The sequence below is a fragment of the Myotis nattereri genome (genome assembly GCF_964212035.1).
Source record: "Myotis nattereri genome assembly, chromosome: 11".
Taxonomy (NCBI): domain Eukaryota; kingdom Metazoa; phylum Chordata; class Mammalia; order Chiroptera; family Vespertilionidae; genus Myotis; species Myotis nattereri.
In genome coordinates, this window is record NC_138086.1 from 67,411,893 (window position 1) to 67,431,346 (window position 19,454).

Here is a 19,454-nt window from a genome sequence, read left to right on the forward strand (position 1 = left end):
TTATTATTGTTTAAATGGAGCTCATAAATCATGAGTTCTTCCCACTAGGGAATCGTTTTTCAAGAGGGTTTTTATTATTGTGTTCAAAGACTCTCCAGGCAGCCGCAGAGATATCTTCTTACCTTCAGCTATTCGGTTGTCTGAAAGTCTCGGATGTGGGTGATCAGTGGCTGTTCCCTCTGGGCTTGTGTCCTGCAGCTTCTTGCTAGTCTCTGGATGGTACAGGGAGAGTGTGTCTGTGAAGAGGGCCCAGGCTTCAGGCAGAATCACCCTTCCCCAGTGGGAAATGCCCATCCCTCTCCTAGGGGGCTCAAACCAATTGCAAGCCTGCAGGTCACCTTTTCAGAAGACACATTATCCTTATAATCTATTCAGGGCCTCATGTTGGATTCAATTCTCTGTAATTTTATTTTTTCTTCTTTTTTTCCCAACCATCAGCTACATAAGAAAAGCTGGTTCCATGTACACAACCACTTTAAAAGCATGTTGTTAACTGAACCCAGTGATGTTATTTATCATCGTTTTTCAGCGATGTTGAAAGAGTGCTATTAGAGAATATTTTTTCCCATTTGAACTGGAGTAAATGGCATTTCTTTTTGAGCCCCAGCTTTCGCCAAGGACTCGGGGAGTCCCTCTACCCAGTCCTTCCTACCACACCAAACCCTTTTTATCTGTTCATTTGATCAGCAATGATTTTGAAATTTAAGCTGGATTGTTTTCGCAAACAAACTATTGCCAGTATGTGGTGGGAATCATTTCTCCAGGTTAATCGGTCAGTGTTTTCTGGTGATACTCACCGGGCATTCCTACGATATATGCAAAGCCAAAAATATTAACTAAATAGTGGGGGCTGCTCTTGGCATTTTCATTTTCCAGTTTGATTTCTTCCAGATCTTATTTTTATAAGCCAGGCAAAGGTTTGCTCCACAAACATGCCCAGATGTTGGGCACCTGATGAGCCCATCTGCTTTCAAGGGTGAAGTGCCCCAAACCTTCTGTTCAGAAACTGTTCATCATAAACATGTATATTTATGGATTCATTGTGACAGAAGAATCGTCCAATAAGCAAGGAAGAGCGAGCACATAGCTCAAAGGTTTGGCCCTGTGCCGGTTGGTGTGGCTCAGTGGTGGAGCGTCGACCTATGAACCAAGAGGTCATGGTTGATTCCTGGTCAGGGCACATGCCCAGGTTGCAGGCTCGGTCCCCAGTGAGGCTGCAGAGCTCTGGAGCATTGTAACCGCCCTTAGGCGCCCTGCCTCCAGCCTTCTTCCCTCCCTCTCATCCTTCAGTCCACCCTTCACCTGCCACAATGGTCCTCTTTCTAAAACAACCAACAATATCACTTAGCTTTCCCGATTCATTAGTGATGGCTTTTGACATGTGCCTATTTATTCCCTAAAGACTTCTCCTTTGGCTGTAAAATTCCACGCTCCCTGGCACAGCCTGGCCTCTCATGATCTGGCCCTAGCTACCAGGTCTCACTGTCTGAGCTCATTGCACTCCGCACCCATGACACAGACTGCTACTCTCCAGTTCTGTGCCTTTGCAAGTCACCTCACCTGCGGCTGTGGTGCCTTCCCCATACTAGCCCACCTGGAAATGTCCTGATATCTTTTTCAGTGCAGGCTAGGCAGCCCTTCCTCTCTGAAGCCTTCCCGGACCCTTTCACACCCCTCCCACCACTTTCTCCTACTCATCTGACATCAGGTCTTTATACCTCTATGTATTTCCATCCAAAAGCTCCTCTTTATCAACCCCTGACTTTCTTTACTTTTCTCCCATTTTTAAGGTTTAATTAAATATACTAAATATTACTCTTTTGGGTCTATATTCTGTGAGTTTTGATAAACATTTAGTTATGTAACAATGAAGTCAACACCCCCCCCAACCGCCCCAGTCACCCCCACTCCTGGCAAGCACAACCTTGCTTTCTGTTCTATAGTTTTGCCTTTTCCTGCAGAAATGGAATTATACAGTATATAGCCTTATGAGTTCAGTCTGGCTTTTTCCATTTCACATTATGCATTTTAGATTTATCCATGTTTTCTCGGGTGTCAGTATTTGGTTCCTCTTAATTGCTGAATAGTATTCCACTGTGTGGATGTACCATGGTGGTTTTCTTTTACCCATTCCCTAATTGAAGAATATTTGGGTTGTTTCCTAATTTTGATGATTATGAATAAAACTTCTATAAACCTTTTTAAATAGGTTTTATGTGAAAACAGGTTTCAATTTCATTTGGTTAGACACCTAGAAGTGGGATTTCTGGTTCTTATGGTACCAATTTCCAAGGTGGCTATACCATTCTATAGTCCCATATATGAGGAATCCAAATGCTCCACATCCTTAGGGTATTGTTTCTTTCAGGCTCTGCTTTTTGTTTTGTTTTTTATTGTTTGTTTGTTTTTGTTTTAACCATTCTAAGAGGTGTCTTGTGGTATCTCACTTTGGTCTTAATTGGCATTTATCCCCTAAAAAGACTAATGATGCTGAGGACCTTTTCATGTGCTTTTTTGTCATCCTTATTTTATTTTTTCAGTTAAGTGCTGTTTCACTTTTGGTCTCTTCCCTCTACAGTGTAATTGGTATTTCACTCTGAACAACAAAATACATTTTGAGGCTCTTCAACACTTCTTTTGTTCCACTTCTCATATTAGAGTAATAAATATCATCTGATGATGATGTTCTCAGGTGAAATTATTATGGAGACATGTCTGCTTAGTAAAAATGAAAACATACACTTACTTTAAAGTCCAAAGGATGTGAGAAAATACACATGAGCAGAAATTCCAAATAAAGTTAAAACGTGCAATATTTGGAAATAAGAAAGCTAAGGATAAGAAAAATCATATGCAGTGATGGTCTCACTTTTCAAGTAAGAAAACTGACATGATTTATTTGGCCATTCAGAGGTCATGCTGCAAGTTGTTTTCAAAGTTAATATATGATCAAAATATATTAACTTTGAGCTCCTGAACACTGTGCTTGGGGGACTATTCATATTGAGTTTTATCCAGTCATGCAAAATTTGCATTATTTCAAGTTAAAACATGATATACCCTGTTAGAGGAACGTTGGCTTCTGTGGAAAATGAAGAACCAATAAATATTCATGTAATCATCTGGATAACATATTGAAAAGGACAGCTGGTTCGGAAGGGATCTTTGCCTGGGTTAGTATCTGTTTTCATTTGCATTAAGAAAATATTGCAAGAAATTGTTATCTACCAGAGGACTTAGGGGAATACAATGGAAAGCTGATATTGCACCTGATGGCTTTTGACACTTACCTATTATAACAGGGAAATGGTGTGAAGTTAGCCAAGTGACTTTTTACAAAACACAATTTCAGAAGCTATAAAAGGAAACAGGAGGTGGCAGAGATAGAATACACTGCATCCATAAAAATGAGAAACATGACTTGTCAGCAACACCTGCTTGTTAACTACCAGCCATTTCTATGGGGCCTGCTGAGAAATTACTGAGGGCCAAGTGCATGGATGGGAGTGACGTCTCCAAAGGCAGTTGCAAGATACAGAGGAAAAGAAGAAATGTGGTTTTATGGAACGTTTTAACCCAATACCTGGGGTTGATGAAATGTCAGTTTATGACATTTTTCTGAACTCTTGAAATCAGTTGATTTTTTTATATGTGTATCTGTCAAGGCTATAGGAGACAACAGGACTTTTAAGGTTTGAGCTCATAAATTATTGATCATTTTTCCCCAAAAAGATTCCAAATTCTAACTAGTGCACCAAAATATTAACTTCAGCAACTGATTTAAATTTACTAAAGATACTTTAGTTCCTATTTAATGGTGTTAACACGATAACATGCTTATCTCCTCCCATTCTTACACACCGATAAAACGGTAGTTAATGAAGAAGGAAGGAATGGGCATGAGTGGGGAAGGCATTTTAAAGACAGAAAAGTGGAAACTCCTTTTGCAGGACACATAGATATTGACTCCAGTTGAGAAACTGAGAAATAGCCACCTGAGAATATAATCAGAAATGCTGAAAGATTTACGGTGCCAGCCTTTGGTCACAGAATTGGAGAGGGTGGTGAGAATTAGAAAACTAAGATTATTCCTTATAAGGTTTTTCATACATTGATTGCCCTTTTTTAAATTTGTGCATATATTACTTTAATTAAATTGTTTTATTCACAATGAATTTCCAATCACTAGAAGATAGTACTATTATTCTTTGTACCTTGCCCCTTTTACATCATGACACGAATTTTGGAATTTTTATACAATTTTCTCATCTTGTAGGATAATCCAGTATTTTCTAGTAATAATTTGATAAGCCCTCAGTAAGAAATTATTAATGAAACAAAGCTCTTATTCAGGAACTGTATTTGTCATTAACTAACCCTTTAAAAGGTAGATTTGCATGTTTGGAATAGGAGTGAATACCACACCTCAAACTCAGGATTGCTTGCTGCTGTTTTAAGTCCCTCTCCAAAACTTCCACTTAAGCCAGCGGGTCTCAACCTGTGGGTCGTGACCCCTTTGGGGGTCAAACGACCCTTTCACAAAGGTCACCTAAGACCATTGGAAAACACATATATAATTGCATATTGTTTTTGTGATTAATCACTATGCTTTAATTATGTTCAATTTGTAAAAATGAAATTGGGGGTCACCACAACATGAGGAACTGTATTAAAGGGTCGCGGCATTAGGAAGGTTGAGAACCACTGATTTAAGCTCATTTTCGAGAGGTATATCACAACAAAGGCCTATTTGTCTTCCAGATCAGATCTCACTCAAAAATGTTGGGATTCACTTTGAAGTTTTTGTTTCTTGTTTTTCTCTTGATCTTTTAAATTTTTTAATGCACATTTCTAAGAATCTGCTAATATTTGGTTTCTTTTTAAATTTAGAATGCTGTTTTTATTTTCATTATTTTAGAAATAATAGGTACACATCAGTGTTTTTATATATATATAAGTATACTATAGTATATACATATATATATACCTTTGTCATATACATTAGCATATATAATATATGCTGTGACTGTAAAAACAGCTTGTTTTTCTGCTCTGCAAAGAAGATGCCCTTCATTATATATTAATATTAATAACTCTAATTATCCCATTATTACTGAATCAGCTTGCTACTTAGCTATCTGTATGCAAAGCTTGCTAAAAGCTGTACAGTTTTACTCACTAAAATTATTCAAGTTGAGCAACATATAATTTCATCTTCTACTCCATGACTGAAGAATCCTGGGTTGCTGATCTTACTGAGTGATGGAAATGTGTATCATTTTCAGGGCCTTTGGGGGAAGTGCAAAAATATTGAGCAGGGTTGATATTTGACTTAATGGGACCAGATTTTCTATAGCAACTTTCAGACCAAAACATATTTAAAAGAACAGAATGTCCCAGCTACCTATAAATTAGCAAGGTAAAGGGTGACTTCTTGGGATATATACAATAAAATGAGACATATTTCTACAGAAGATAAAGGCTTATGTATCCAAAAACGTAGTGTCTAGAAACTGTCTTTCCATTCTCTCTCTCCAGCTCTCCATACCCACACCCATTCCCTCCTGGCTAACTTCAGATTTGAGGATCGTGTCTATTCTGAAGTTTCTTTGGTTCCTGCCCCTCTAATATCTAGACTTTTGTCAGATTATGAGGGAATTATCATATCAAAAGAATACACAAACTCCTTGAAATGTGGTGGTATATATTAAAGTCAATGTGAAGAGAGAAAAAAGACCATTTGCTTTGTGAATGACTCAAAAATAAGTGACTTGTTACATAAAAATAATTTTCACAACAGAATGAGAGTGCCCGGGTCCAACCCCAGCAGGTCCAGGAGTTCCCAAAGGCGTAGACGGATTCAGCGATGAAGGAATGACACGGAGACAGTGTTCAGTTGATCAGCAGCCTAGCCAGGATCTCCAGCCAGGATCTCCAGCCAGGTTCTGGTTTGGATCTCCAGAGAGGTTCTGCTGTTTATTGTCTTGTTACATCCGTATTTATACCAGTTGATTTTAATCCTGTCAATTTCTATTACAAAGGTTAGGGCGTTTCTTATCTCCATTCCAGGGAGTAAAGATTATGTAGCTTAAGCATGATTGTTTGTAGTTAAAGTGATTAACTACCCGCCTGGCACTTAGTTAAGGAGTTTCATCCCCTCCCTAACTTCAGGGAAAAATCCCTACCTGGGGAAACAACCTTTCTCGGAGAGGTGACCTTGGTTAAAACACACAGCACTAAGGGGAGCAAACATATTAAGAACAGTATGCTATATACGCCAGGTCCCTTGAAACATATGCTGTGCAGATGTTTCTATCCTGAGCGACTGTGTCAAGCAGCAAGGATGGACCGCTTCCAGCATGAGAGAATTAAGGTAATTTTTAGGCCTCCTGAATCAAAACGTGAAGAATCGAGGATCTTTAATTTTCTTTCAGTCAAACCACCATCTTCCAGCAATGCATAAAAATGACTAACACAAAGGGAAGGAGAGGCACCCGCTATATGTTCTCTAGGCCTTTTAGAAAACATGGAGTTGTTCCTTTGGCCACACACATGTGAATCTACAAGAAAGGTGATATTGTCGACCTCAAGAGAATGGGCACTGTTCAAAAAGGAACGCCTCACAAATGTTCCTGTCGCAAAACTGGAGGAATCTGCATTGTCACCCAGCATGCAGCGGGCGCTGTTGTGAACAAACAAGTTAGGGCAAGATTCTTGCCAGGAGAATTGATGTGCGTATTGAGTCTATTAAGCACTCTAATAGCCAAGAATAGCTTCTTGAAACATGTGATGGAAAATTATCAGAAAGAGAAGGAAGCAGCCGAAGAGAAAGATACCTGGGTTCAACTGGCGCTCCGCCCACTCCACCCAGAGAAGCACACTTTGTAAAAACCAACGGAAAGGAGCCTGAGCTGCGAAACCCATTCCCTATGAATCTGTGGCATGATGTGTAAATTGTTGGTTGAGAGAGAGAGAGACAGAGAGAGGGAGAGAGAAAGAGAATACACTTAGCAGAAATTATTTGGAGAACCTCTTCTAGTGATGTGTATGGGAATGAGAAATGCAGCCATAACGGAAAGGAATTGTTTTGCTCTGTCTCTACCACCGTTTGTAATAATTTTTCATAGAAGCTTTACCATACATATTCTCATCTACACCTTCCACTGCAGACACTAAAAACAATGGGGTGATTCAAGGAGCAAATAGATTATGGATCTATCTACATAAGATCAATTACATAATTTTCCGTGCCTGGTGCGAAATGAAAATGCGAGGTCCTTGTTCAAAAGCCATTGAGAATGTCAAGACGGTGACAGCAGACCATTAAGTCAAGCACAAGGCCCTTTGGAGAGCATGGACCTGTGTGACTGCTCAAGTCACACCCCCTGAAACTGTCCCTGTGGCTACAAACAAGCCCACTAAATCTTCCCAAACAATAGAAGCATCTTAACCCAGCCCCGTGTTCCAGGAGAGTAGAACACAAGTAATAGCTAATTGCCATTCCCTGTGCAATGAGGTTTCTTTCTAGTACCAATGTACTCTCAGCAAAATAAAAGCATACAAGATCAGATATGGCTGAGGAGTGTGTCTTTCTCTCCAGTCACATAGTTAATACTTTCTGTATGGTGCTTTCTGCCCTTGGAAACACGAGTTCAGCTGGGCTCCCAAATCGCTAATGATGGGTCCCTCTTCCCATTCTTCCCTCTGACCATCTGCCTGTTACCAAATGCAGGGTAACGAAACTGTTCAACCACAAAAGAATGACTCATGGGTGCTGGGGGGAAAGTGCGCTTTTGGAATATGCAGTCCTTAAAACACCAGCTGCTCGATTTTGGGTCTTGCAACTCATTTGGCTATGAACCTCGGAGAAGATAGTTCATTTTTAGAAAGCTAAATTTCACAGACTGCTAGAGGAACACAGTCATGCTGTCTGCTTTTTCTTAATTTTACCACAATTGTTCAAAAAAATACCAAACACCGGTTTCCTTTCCCACACCTTCGCCCCCTGGTGACCAAGAAATCCTCTTTTGAAGGACACTGGGTTACATTCCAGGAAGTGACATCCAGCTGAATGGGTTTGTCACCATAGAACACACTCCTTCACGACTTCTAGGAAGGCAGGATGGAAAATAAGCCAGATTAAAAATTGGCTCGGGTTTCTGAAGACAGAAAAACAGGATTCTTCGCCAGGGATGGACGAGACAGGAACACTTGGTGACAATCACTATTCTGTGGTTCCTGGATGTTCAGTGTCCCTCTAGATGAGCTGGGAAGGCATCTGATCAGGAATCGCAGATAAGAAAGCTGTCGTTGTGAGGGCAGGAGGGACTCACACCTACAAAGCACCCTCTCCTCGTTTCTTCCTGCAGGGACTTGACAGAACCCTCTTTACCGCCACCAGTTCTCTAAGTGAGCTGCTACTCACTCAGCGTAGGGACACTGCTCCCTCTCCTCAAATGGCCTTTCTTCTTCTTACCGCCTCTGAGTCTGCAAAGGGACTCAGTAACCTCCTTTCTTCTTGCACAGAAGATCTTTATCACAGACTCGCCATTTGTGTTTTAAGTATTTTTATTTTATTATTCCTGGCCTCCTCAACTAGACTGTGAGTTTCTTGAAGGCTAATACCACGTGTTGTTTTATTGATGAGTAAAGGGTCTCTTACCCCGAAGCTGCTCTGCAGAAACGTGTTGTTGATGGAGTAAATAATCCTCCTGCCCCAACGCACAATTTTAAAACAAGACAGTAAATAATTTTCACAGATTATTTTAAGAAAACCATATGGAATCATCCAGTTTAAAAAAATCTTCTCATATCAGGTCACGGAATCAAAACCCAAACTAACTTCCTTTGCCTTTTGGAGCTAATGGCATGTTGTTTAACCTTCACAAATTAATGAAATTGTGAGCTAATGAGAGTTTACGCTATTGATTGCCTTTGAAGTATTTATTTTTATCACTCTCATTTTAGAAACTTCTCATTTGTAAGTTTGACATGATTGATGCAGAACCCACTTTCCCTGTCTAATGCTTTCCTCCACATACAACTCCACGGTGTGAGATCTATTAGCAAGGATATGATTAAATGTAAACATGAGTCACAGTTTTTTCCTTCTCTGACATGAAGTATATATAAAACAAGGAAATGAAAAAAAAAAGTGGGGTATCAACTACTCTTTCCCTCAAGTATAGCTAAAACTTTCAGCTAAAAAATTCATGAAAAGGCAAGAAAAATCCTTTGGGTGACCATCCATCTTCTTTATGGAAACTGACCCAACATAGAACTCCACAATAACTCTTTGGTTAACCAATAGCCTGAATAGACCACATTAAGCTCCCAGAATAGAACCCAACAGCAAAAGGGGAGGATCATTGTTTCTTATAATGGTGTGGCTAGAGACCCAAAGAATCCAGGCCTTTAGTACAAACTTAGAGAGCATCCAGTCCAACTGAGTGTCTCTGATAGTCCTACTAAAACAAGTGCTATATTGAGCAGTACCAAAGAGTCGATTGAGCTACAGGAAAATATAAAACATACTTCAGTATAAATGTGCAGTAGTGTTTTACCCAGAAAGAAATAAAGAATGAAAAATATGGCTTTCTTTTTCCACAACTTACGTGATTTGCAATTAAAGGGAAATTTCTAACCAGTGAGACATTGTCTCCTTCCAAAATGTCAGTATGTCTAACGCTGTATGACATATTGCAACTCTTCCCAAATATCTGTGTATCCTAAGCACACTGTGTCAAGAAGCCTGATCCAAAGACTTGATTTATGTTGCTACCTGATAGATGATGTCTGGAAGGCATGCTGTCTAAATGGACTGCACTGGGGCAGTTACCTTAGTCATCAATTCTCAGAGAATTAATGGGTACCATTCATCCCAAGAATAGAAACCAAGGTCAGGGCCTCTTCCATGCTCTGTAATTCCATTAGCAATGCACAGAAAGCACTTAAGTCATAAGCTCTCTCGACCTTACAACTGAGCAAATGGAACTGCATCTTGTTTTCAGAGAGAATCCTCTCTGAGCACACCCCTTGTCAATGATTTGTTGTACAATAACATTCGATGTACTAACATGTGTAAGGAAAATGCTGGTAAAAGAAAAGTGAGGCTGTCTGCAGCTGCCAAGCATTCCAAATACAGTCTTTATTCAAGTAAATGCCAATAGAAAACAATTTTATTAAAACTATATTGGCGCCCTGGCTGGTTTGGCTCAGTAGATAGAGCGTCAGCCTGTGGACTGAAGGGTCCCACGTTCGATTCCAGTCAAGGGCACATGCCTGAGTTGTGGGCTCGATCCCCAGTAGGGGGCGTGCAGGAGGCAGCCAATCACTGATTCATTCTCTCTCTCTCTCTCTCTCTCTCTCTCTCTCTCTCTCTCTCTCTCTCTGAAATCAATAAAAATATATTTTTTAAAATAACTATATTGGGTACTTCCAACTGTGGACATACACTTTTAAATTGTGTACTCACTCAGATTCTATGTAAGCACTCAATCATTCTATGTGAGTACCAGGGAATTTATTTCCGTTATCATTCTTTTATTTGGCTGTTTATTCTACCTACCCTAATAAAATCTAAATGACCTTGAAACTAAGAGCAAATGAGCAAATAAGTCTGTTTACAATGAACTCTCTGAAAATCTCAAGCAGCATGCTTTTGTAAGCTAAGGCTCACAAGTAATTTCCTCACTCCTCATAATTCAAATTGCTTTCACCCTGCCACAATACCCGCCCCCCCCAAAAAAGAGAGTAACTTCAAGGTTTGAATCCTGGCTTTGATACCTATTTGTTTTCTTAACAATAAAATAAGCATGATTATTAGTCTTTTATAGCTACTTCACACATTGCTCTAAGGATTTAAAATAAGTGCTTAGCACAATGCCTAGAAATTAACAAATGATAACCTATTTTTGTTTTTATTGTTGTTGAGCACATAAAATTGTGTGATTTTGAGATTGTGTGTGAGAAAGCTTTGTTTTGAAACATTGGGGGTTTTATGTGCAGTAGATTCTAAGTGATCTACAGTAATGGAGGGGAGCAGAGGCATGAATAATTCAAAACAGCAAATCACCCAAACACCATTTGTATGTGCTTTAAACTGTATTTTTATTTCAAATGTGAGTGTTTCTACTGCCCAAAGAAATGACTTCAAATAAAGGAATGACACAGTGGTGTAAAGTCCTAACTAAAAGGGCTCTGAGGAGCTGCCCAGTTTTCCTGGCCCTTCCTCTCCTCTCCCCACCTCTCCCCTTCTCTCCCCTCCACTCCCCTCTTCACCTCCTCACACCTGCCTGTCTGAAGACAGCTGCCACAGACACCCCGCATCAAGCCAAGTTCCTCCCTCCCACTTCCTCTGGATCAAGGCCACTGGCGAAGGGTCTGTGATTCTCTGCTCAGAGGCAAGATGCCGTCACCAAGTAAAAGCACCAGGTGCTCATGAAGCACGTGCTCTCGTGGAGGGAGAAGACTGTCAAGTCAAGAAAGGCAGTGCGGTACTTGCGTTAACAGCAAAGGCGATGGAATCTGACGGCCCGGGAGTCCTAGTCCTGTTGGCCTATGTGATCACGGGCACATTGCTAACCACTTTATGCCTCTGTTTTTGTTTCCACTGTAAACTTGCAAATGATAATGCTATCAGGTATGTCACATGATTTTTTAAGGATTAACATGCATTCTCTCTGGTGTGTGTGGGTGTGTGTGGGTGTGTGTGTGTGTAGGGCTCAATGTGTATAATGAAGAGATCTGTATTATGCTGACTTCTTTTTGAGTAACAAATGCTAACTAACAAGTTGGCATTTCCTACAGAAACCTGCAACATCTTTTTTTTTTTTTTTTTTTGTGAAACCAGAGGAAAACAAACAGGAGTCTTGGCCTCATCTAGTACAGTGATGGCAAACCTTTTGAGCTCGGAGTGTCAGCATTTTGAAAAACCCTAACTTAACTCTGGTGCCGTGTCACCTATAGAAATTTTTTGATATTTGCAACCATAGTAAAACAAAGACTTATATTTTTGGTATTTATTTTATATATTTAAATGCCATTTAACAAAGAAAAATCAACCAAAAAAATGAGTTCGCGTGTCACCTCTGACACGCGTGTCATAGGTTCGCCATCACTGGTCTATATAATCCCCAAAACGTATCTCTATTTCCCTTATGAAGCAGGTTTCCTGGTTGATACTTAGGGGCTGTTGCTCTGTATTAAGCAAGTGTTGCTTTGATTTTAGCAGTATCACAGGTTTGTCCCGTGTAGGAGGAGCACAAGCTGGTGCCTGTACACAAGCACAAGACACTTCAGTAGTGATATGAGAAACATAAAACAGGTGATAGCTATAAAAAGAATGAAAGAAAACTTAATACTGATAAGTCAAGTCTTACGTGCCAGGCACTGTTCTAGTCACTTTACATATGATCGTTTATTTAATTCTCAGAATCAGCCTGTGAGGTCGATAATATCATTGCAATTTTCGCGTTGAAAAACAGAAACTCGAGGAAGTCAGGAAACTTTGCAAAGGTCACTGGACACATAACAACGTGCACATTACGGTCAGGGAAACCAGATCATTTATTGACTGTCCAAGGCCACGATTAAATATGAAAGGGGGCAAACACAGGAATGAAAGTTCATTCTAATTACGGTTGAAGATGAAACAACTTGCAATACCTATGTCATTGAAAAAAATAAGTAAATGAATGCATTCTTATTACATTTCTCCTAAGATTAAATAGATTCTAAGATGATCATGAATATGCTTTAAGTAAGGTGTTCTGAACTAAAACCCCCGGTGCTTGTGGTAAATAAAAATGGGGTTGAGCTTCCAACATACTGAGCTTCACTTCAGAGACGCAGGTGCAGCCAGTGTTGCCGTGTGCTACCTGTATGTAACCTTTCACAATAGAAATATGGCCAGGGTGCTGGTTCATTAACTCGCTGATTGTCCTTCCTTACCGTGGTTATTAGCTGATGTTCTGCCTTTCACTGTAACACATACACAAGATTGAGAATTCAAGGACTAGATACCCTGGAGCATAATGAATGGGGTGGTGTCTCTTTGCCTCTTTATGCAGATTAAATCAATACCTGACTTCCATGGGGAGAGCAACACAACAGAGTCCTTGACAGTGATATCCTGGCTGGGGCTCCCTGTCTTGAAAGAAGAAAGAAAAGGGAATAGGTCTCTAGACTGTAAGCTCCTTGAGGGAGGTTATAGGCACGTTGTGTACCATTGATATCTGACCCCAGCTAGCTACCCTAACATTTACATGAATAAAAGTCACCCATTTTAATAGGTTAGTATCTTAAAAATTAGAGAGCATCTTAGAGTCAATGGCATGTTCATTGTTTAGTTGGCAGAGTTGGCTCTTTTTTCTTTCTTGCATAAGAAATAAAGGGGTGTCGTACCATCGATGGCATCTTAGATTTGATGAAATACATTGTGTATCAGATGTTAGCAAGATCCCAGCCCCACTTAGTAAATTAGATCAGAAAGACGAGAGAGGTAAGATTTCAAAACTGTATCAACCTTTAAACTGAAGATTAGTAGATGAATGGGGAGTTGGTCGTAACTTCTTCACCAGCCTGTCACAGCCCATATTTAAATATATATATTTATCATATGCTATCTGTAACCTTTCACAGTAGAAACACGGCCTTTCCTGTTTTCTCCTCTCTGCAAAATAGAAAAGGATAAAAATTAAATTCCTGGCACTTATTGTATCTTCCTGAAATTGTGTATCGTTGACTCTAGAGTGTGCACTCCACAGGCACAGTGTTTTATGCCTATGATTCTCAAAGCTCTGTATATATTGGAATCTCCGCAGGAAATATTTAAAAATTCATGTTCTTTACCTCCTGCCTGGACGTTCCGATTCACAAAGTCCACATTAAGGCCCAAAGAGCTATGTTTTTAATCCTGGGGTGGTATGATACACCCCGAAGTTTGAGAAGCCCTGGTCCTTGTGTTGGGAATTGACCTGTCACTGCAAAGCACTTGAATTTAAAAACTCTGATCTCGGCAGTAGGCACAGGACCACATTGGACAGGCATGATTATGATTTCAAAAGGCAAATATACTGACACAGGAAGGAAATCTGATACTACATTGTTTCCTGTGGGGCTGGGACTCAAAACTAGAGCATGCATTGGTACTGCCCCTGATACCTGTTTCTGCTGGGAATTTCTTTAGCTGTGCCCCATAAAATCGGACGCATCATTGATGGGAGTCCTGCAGATCGCTGTGCAAAGCTCAAAGTGGGAGACCGGATCTTAGCGGTGAACGGCCAGTCGATCATCAACATGCCTCACGCGGACATCGTGAAGCTGATCAAGGACGCGGGCCTCAGTGTCACCCTTCGCATCATTCCTCAGGAGGGTGAGTGCCCGAGCCACCTGACTGCCGTCAGAGGGGTGCCAGAGGGTCAGCAGTTGAGAGTTACTCCCACCGTGGCAAAAATGCGCATTCGGTTGCAACTCATATCCCGTTTGCTCAGTACCAGTTTCATTCGGAGATCAAGCTATGGGACATTATGGATAAACAGAGTGAATCCCATGACAGTGGAATATTCGACCATTCCCTGTTGTCCTCGGAGTACTGTTTTATGGTTACATTAAGCCAGAGCCCGTTCAACAGAGATGATAGAGTTACAAATCTGCAGAAGATAAAAACAACATGCATTCATGTTAACAGTGGCACTCTGGAGGATTCTTCAAAGTCAGATTGATTTTGAAAAGCTTGAGGAAGTTTTGTGGTATAGAGAGAGCTCATTTAGAAAATTTTCATCTGATAAGAATTCTAAATTCCCACTTAGCCTTTTCAAGGTCTCTGTACAAGGACTCCCTCCTGAGGCTTGAAGAGTAGTGAGCACCCAGACTCACAGCCATGCCTTCAGGGGCCACTAACTTCACCATAAATTCACTATTTCTGGAGATAGTGTGTTCATGACTGGTTTAGAGCTGCTGACTCATTACTGATGTTCAGGAGTTCAGTCCCTGGAGGGAGCTCACTGGTGAGTGAGCATCCCGCATGGAGAGTGAGGAGTAGTGATGGACCCACTCACCTTGGTCCCCGCTGTTTCATTCATTCACCTGATTTCATCTTGGGACTGTGACAAGCAGGCATCAAACAGCTTCCTGGCTTTGAATATTAAACAGATGTTCTCAACTGAGGTGATTTTGTCCCCCTAGGGAGCTTTTAGCAATATCTGAAGACATTTTTGATGGTCATGATTGAGGTAGGGATGCTACTGGCGTCCAGTGGATAGAGGACAGGGATGCTGTTAGCCTAGGGCAGGCCTCACAGCAAAGAATTGTCTGGCCCAAAATGTCAATAGTGCCAAGGTTCAGAAGCTGATACAAGGGGGGAAGAAATTTAAAATTCGGGGCTGTGAGAAAAGAAAGGGGGAGACTGGTTTGTAAGGAAATGCTAATAGGTCACCTCCCTTTTATCACTCAATGGTGCAGACACCAACATGTATAAAATAGTCAATGGGAATTAACTCTAAGCAATATTTCTCACTAAAATCTGACTTCTCCATTTTCCCAGTCTAGAATATGCCTGTCCTCTCCTCTTATTCTAACATAGAGGGATAATTTCAGTTGAAAATTTGATGCTATTACAAGAAGTTTCAAGAAGCAGTTTTAACAACTTAATTTCCCCTCTTTTGACCAGTGGTTGTTTGTTTTAGTTTTGGGGTGTTTTTACTCTTTCTGTGAAGCCATGGAATATAGAGGGTTGTTAAGCAGTAAGACTCACAAGGAACTGGAACGAAGATGTAGAAAGCACGTACATTTATTATGGTTAGTTCCTTATCCAGATTTTGGTAAACTGGTAAGACTTCTCATTACAACCAAAAAACAGTGGCTAAATGTTTTCTCTCTGAGTAGAAAAATAGTACATATTTTAGAGCTTACTCCTTTGAATTATTTTTCATAGTTTTAACAGGTTTTTAAATAACGATATTTTCTTCTGACAAAATGACAGGAGACTGTTCATAACCTTGTTGAGCAACTCTTACAATTAAGAAAAGCATACTAATTCTGGGAGTGGTATTGGAACTGGATAAGGGCAAGCTGCCCTCTTAACGCCCAACAGAAACTGAAATAACCGAAGCCTTGAGTCATTTAAGGAAGCAGAGAGTATTCACCTCCGGTCACCTCTTGCCCTTTATCAATGTCAACCTGACCGCATCTGCGGCTTTGGTCCCATTTCAGAGCTCAACAGCCCTGCCTCGGCGCCCGGCTCCGAGAAGCAGAGCCCCATGGCCCAGCAGCACAGCCCCCTGGCCCAGCAGAGTCCTCTGGCCCAGCCGAGCCCAGCCACCCCCAACAGCCCTGTCACCCAGCCAGCTCCTCCTCAGCCACTGCAACTACAGGGACATGAAAATAGGTAACGTTTCCTCTGGCTTTTCTGATTCTGAGAGGGGGCGGGGGGGGGGGGGTTGCGGGGGGGAGCAGGGGGGGGGGAGGAAGAAATGGGGACAAGACAGGACACAGGCAGGAGAGAGATTTTATTGGAATAGAACTTGCCATGTGGACTTCCTTGTGATTTTGATTGTATGTACGTCATAAATGGGTCTTATTAGTAAATACGAGTGCCCTGTCCTTCCCAGCAAGAGAACTTTTCCTGAAGAAATGATGAGCGGGTGCAGATGAGTGGGGATTAACTCGCTGAAGAGCACATTGGAGAACCCAGGCAGCACGAAGGGCATGTACAGAGGCCCTTTGACAGGAGGGAGTCGTCAGGCTTGGGGGGCAATGAGGCCAATGTAGGGAGGCAGAGGGGAAGAGGGTGGTTTGAGATGAAGGCAGTGAGGATCGGAGAGGCTGGCCCTACAGGGTCTTGTAGGCATGCTAAAGATTTTTATGTTAAATATATTGAGATGTTCTTAGGGGGTTTAAGCTGAGGACTAAAATAATTTAGTTTGCTTTTCAAGATCTCTCAGTAGACCCCAGAGAGAACAGACTGAAGGCTGGTCAGAGTGAATGCAGGTTAAGCAGTCAGAGATGGCTGCCAGTGTCCATAAAGGTGGTGACCCAGAGCATAAAGATGGTGGAGAAGGGGACATGTTGAAGGATTTGTAAACATAATAAATATTAGCATTTTTACCACATTTGACCTTATATCCTCCTACTCAGGATCTAATTAATTTCATCCATTTCACATTATTAATGAAGACAAATAAGGCACTTCGAACTTCCAGAAAAAAAGGATGCCATAAAAAACCCACGTTATCTTTTTTTAATTGAATTTATTGGGATGACATTGGTTAATAAAATTATAGATTTCAGGTGTACAATTCTATAATAGATCATCTGTGTATTGTATTGTGTGTTCAACACCCCAAAGCAAGTCTCCTTCCATCACCATTTATCTCCCTTTACCTCCCCCTCCTTCATTTCCCTCTGGTAATCACCATGCTGTTTGCATTAATGAGTTTTGAGTTTTTTTCTCAATCCCTTTACCTTTTTCACCCAGCCCCACATTATCTTCTTACTATGACTTGGGTGTACCCTGGGTTAGGTTGCGCCGTTGAAGAGAGATGATGAAGAGAGATGAAGGAAACAATGTTTTCCCCTTTCAAATGAGAAAAATAAAAGAGCTCACGGGAACATCTCTGAAAATAAAACCCTCACGGGTCTTTTCCGTCATTCTAATGTTTTCTGAGCATCTGCTTCCCATCTTCTGCCTCCCATGTTGGTGGAGATGAACTGAGCCCCAGTTTTTGAGTCCCAGAACTCTAGGTTCATCACTCGTACTGTTGTAAAGCAAATATTTTCCCTCTGCCACAGGTGTTATTTCCATAAAGCCCTGTTCTATCCTGATTTCCCCCATTGGCTTTCATAGAAAAGTAAATGTTGTCCTCAACTGTTTATGGTGTTAATATATTCCACAGAAGTAAAAAGACTAAGCTCCATAAGGCAATTCGCACCGAGGTAAGAATCTGACTATCCAGAAGAGGAGTAAGTCCTGGGCGCCTCAGTAATAAGCCCCAGATGTGTTCACTTTCACCAGATGTTGTTTGGATGGATTGCACTGGCTCTCCCCAGACCCATTTTAGACTCGGGAGGAGGGATCTGAGTGCTCCAGCAGTTGCTGAGCCAGACTCACACTCTAGGTTCTGACGCTGTGGACTTACCTCCCAGCCACAATTCCATCTTAACTTCTGCAGAGTCAGACTGGACTGGAGATGGGCTCTTGCTTCCAGCCTTGGGGTGGTCAAATCCTCCAGGCATGTGATAGCTCAGTGGGAGGCCACTATTCGGTCCCCATCTGCGACCAGCTCACCATGGTTTTTGGATATATTTTTGCCCGACTACAGAATATATTTTCTAATTCTAGGATTAATAGATTGATCTTACCGAAATTTTTATAAATCACTGAAAAATTTGCCCAGAGTTCTTAGCAGTTTCTGCTTCAATAATATTAAAACCCTGGAAAGTGCCCACTCCTGCCACTCAGGATTCCTGGCTTAGCTCTGATTGTTAGTGAGCAGCTAATTTGCATATGAATGAGGAGATTCAACAGTCTTACAGATACCAGAACCATTTTTCTAGCTGCATTTAAAGATGATTGTGGTATCAGGGGAAAAACTGCCTTTTTCTAGGCTGGAGACGTCTACAAGACAGCTTGTATGCCAAGTGCACAGTATGAATTTCCTATCAGTTCATTTGTACAAGAAGTGCCCACCCACATGTCAAATTGAGCCAGTTCCCATGTTCAAGTGAGGTCAGTCAAATAAAATGACAATCTACTTGCAAAGTTTTATTTTATGAGTTAGAGTGACTTGATTATTTTGTCCTAGCTTATTTTCTCTTGGCTCCCAACTGACACCCTACACACCTCCACCCATTTCTCTGTCTCTTCACATCCTTTTTGGTTTTGCTCAGGAAACACAAAATAATCTCTATATATATAAAAGGCTAATATGCTAAGTGTCCCTCTGCCCGTCTGACTGGTCACTATGACGTTCACTCACCACTAGAGGGCAGACGCTCAATGCAGGAGCTGCCAAGCTGCTGTGACTTGGCAGCCACAGTTCTCAGGTGATGCACCCTGAAACCAGAGAGGAGGAAACCCGATTTCTTGCGGGGCCATGCAACTCCACCTTCAGCCATGGGTTATGTTGTTACTGGGCCACTGTTGGCCCCAAATCTCGTTTACTGCACACTTGCGTTTGCGTTCCACACCCTGTATGACAGCAACTTTGCAGAGTGCCTTCTCATACTCCGGGACCCCTAGGGGGATGTCAGAGAGCTGGTTTCGGTCCGATCCCTGCAGGCCAGGCTGAGGGACCCCACCTGCCGGAGGGACCCCCACTTATTCCACCGCATTGCCACCCCAGGTGCAGCCAACCAGGCAGGGACCGCGGCAGGTTGGCTCCAGGGCATGTCCAGCAGGTCTTGCCCAGTCCCACCCTGCCAGCCACCTTCTAATTAATTTCCTTTCAATGTGT

The 19,454-nt window shown here is 41.5% G+C and overlaps 1 protein-coding gene across 3 annotated transcripts in view; it reads left to right on the forward strand.

Annotated features, from left to right (window-relative positions):
• The window catches only part of MAGI2 (membrane associated guanylate kinase, WW and PDZ domain containing 2), a 1,132,900-nt gene that overhangs the window by 1,017,162 nt on the left and 96,284 nt on the right, over positions 1-19,454 (forward strand). For all 3 annotated transcript variants that reach the window (XM_081102532.1, XM_081102533.1, XM_081102534.1), the window contains 2 exons: positions 14,189-14,374; positions 16,213-16,387. In XM_081102532.1, the coding sequence (XP_080958658.1) occupies positions 14,189-14,374; positions 16,213-16,387 (361 nt within the window). The remainder of the gene's footprint in view (positions 1-14,188; positions 14,375-16,212; positions 16,388-19,454) is intronic.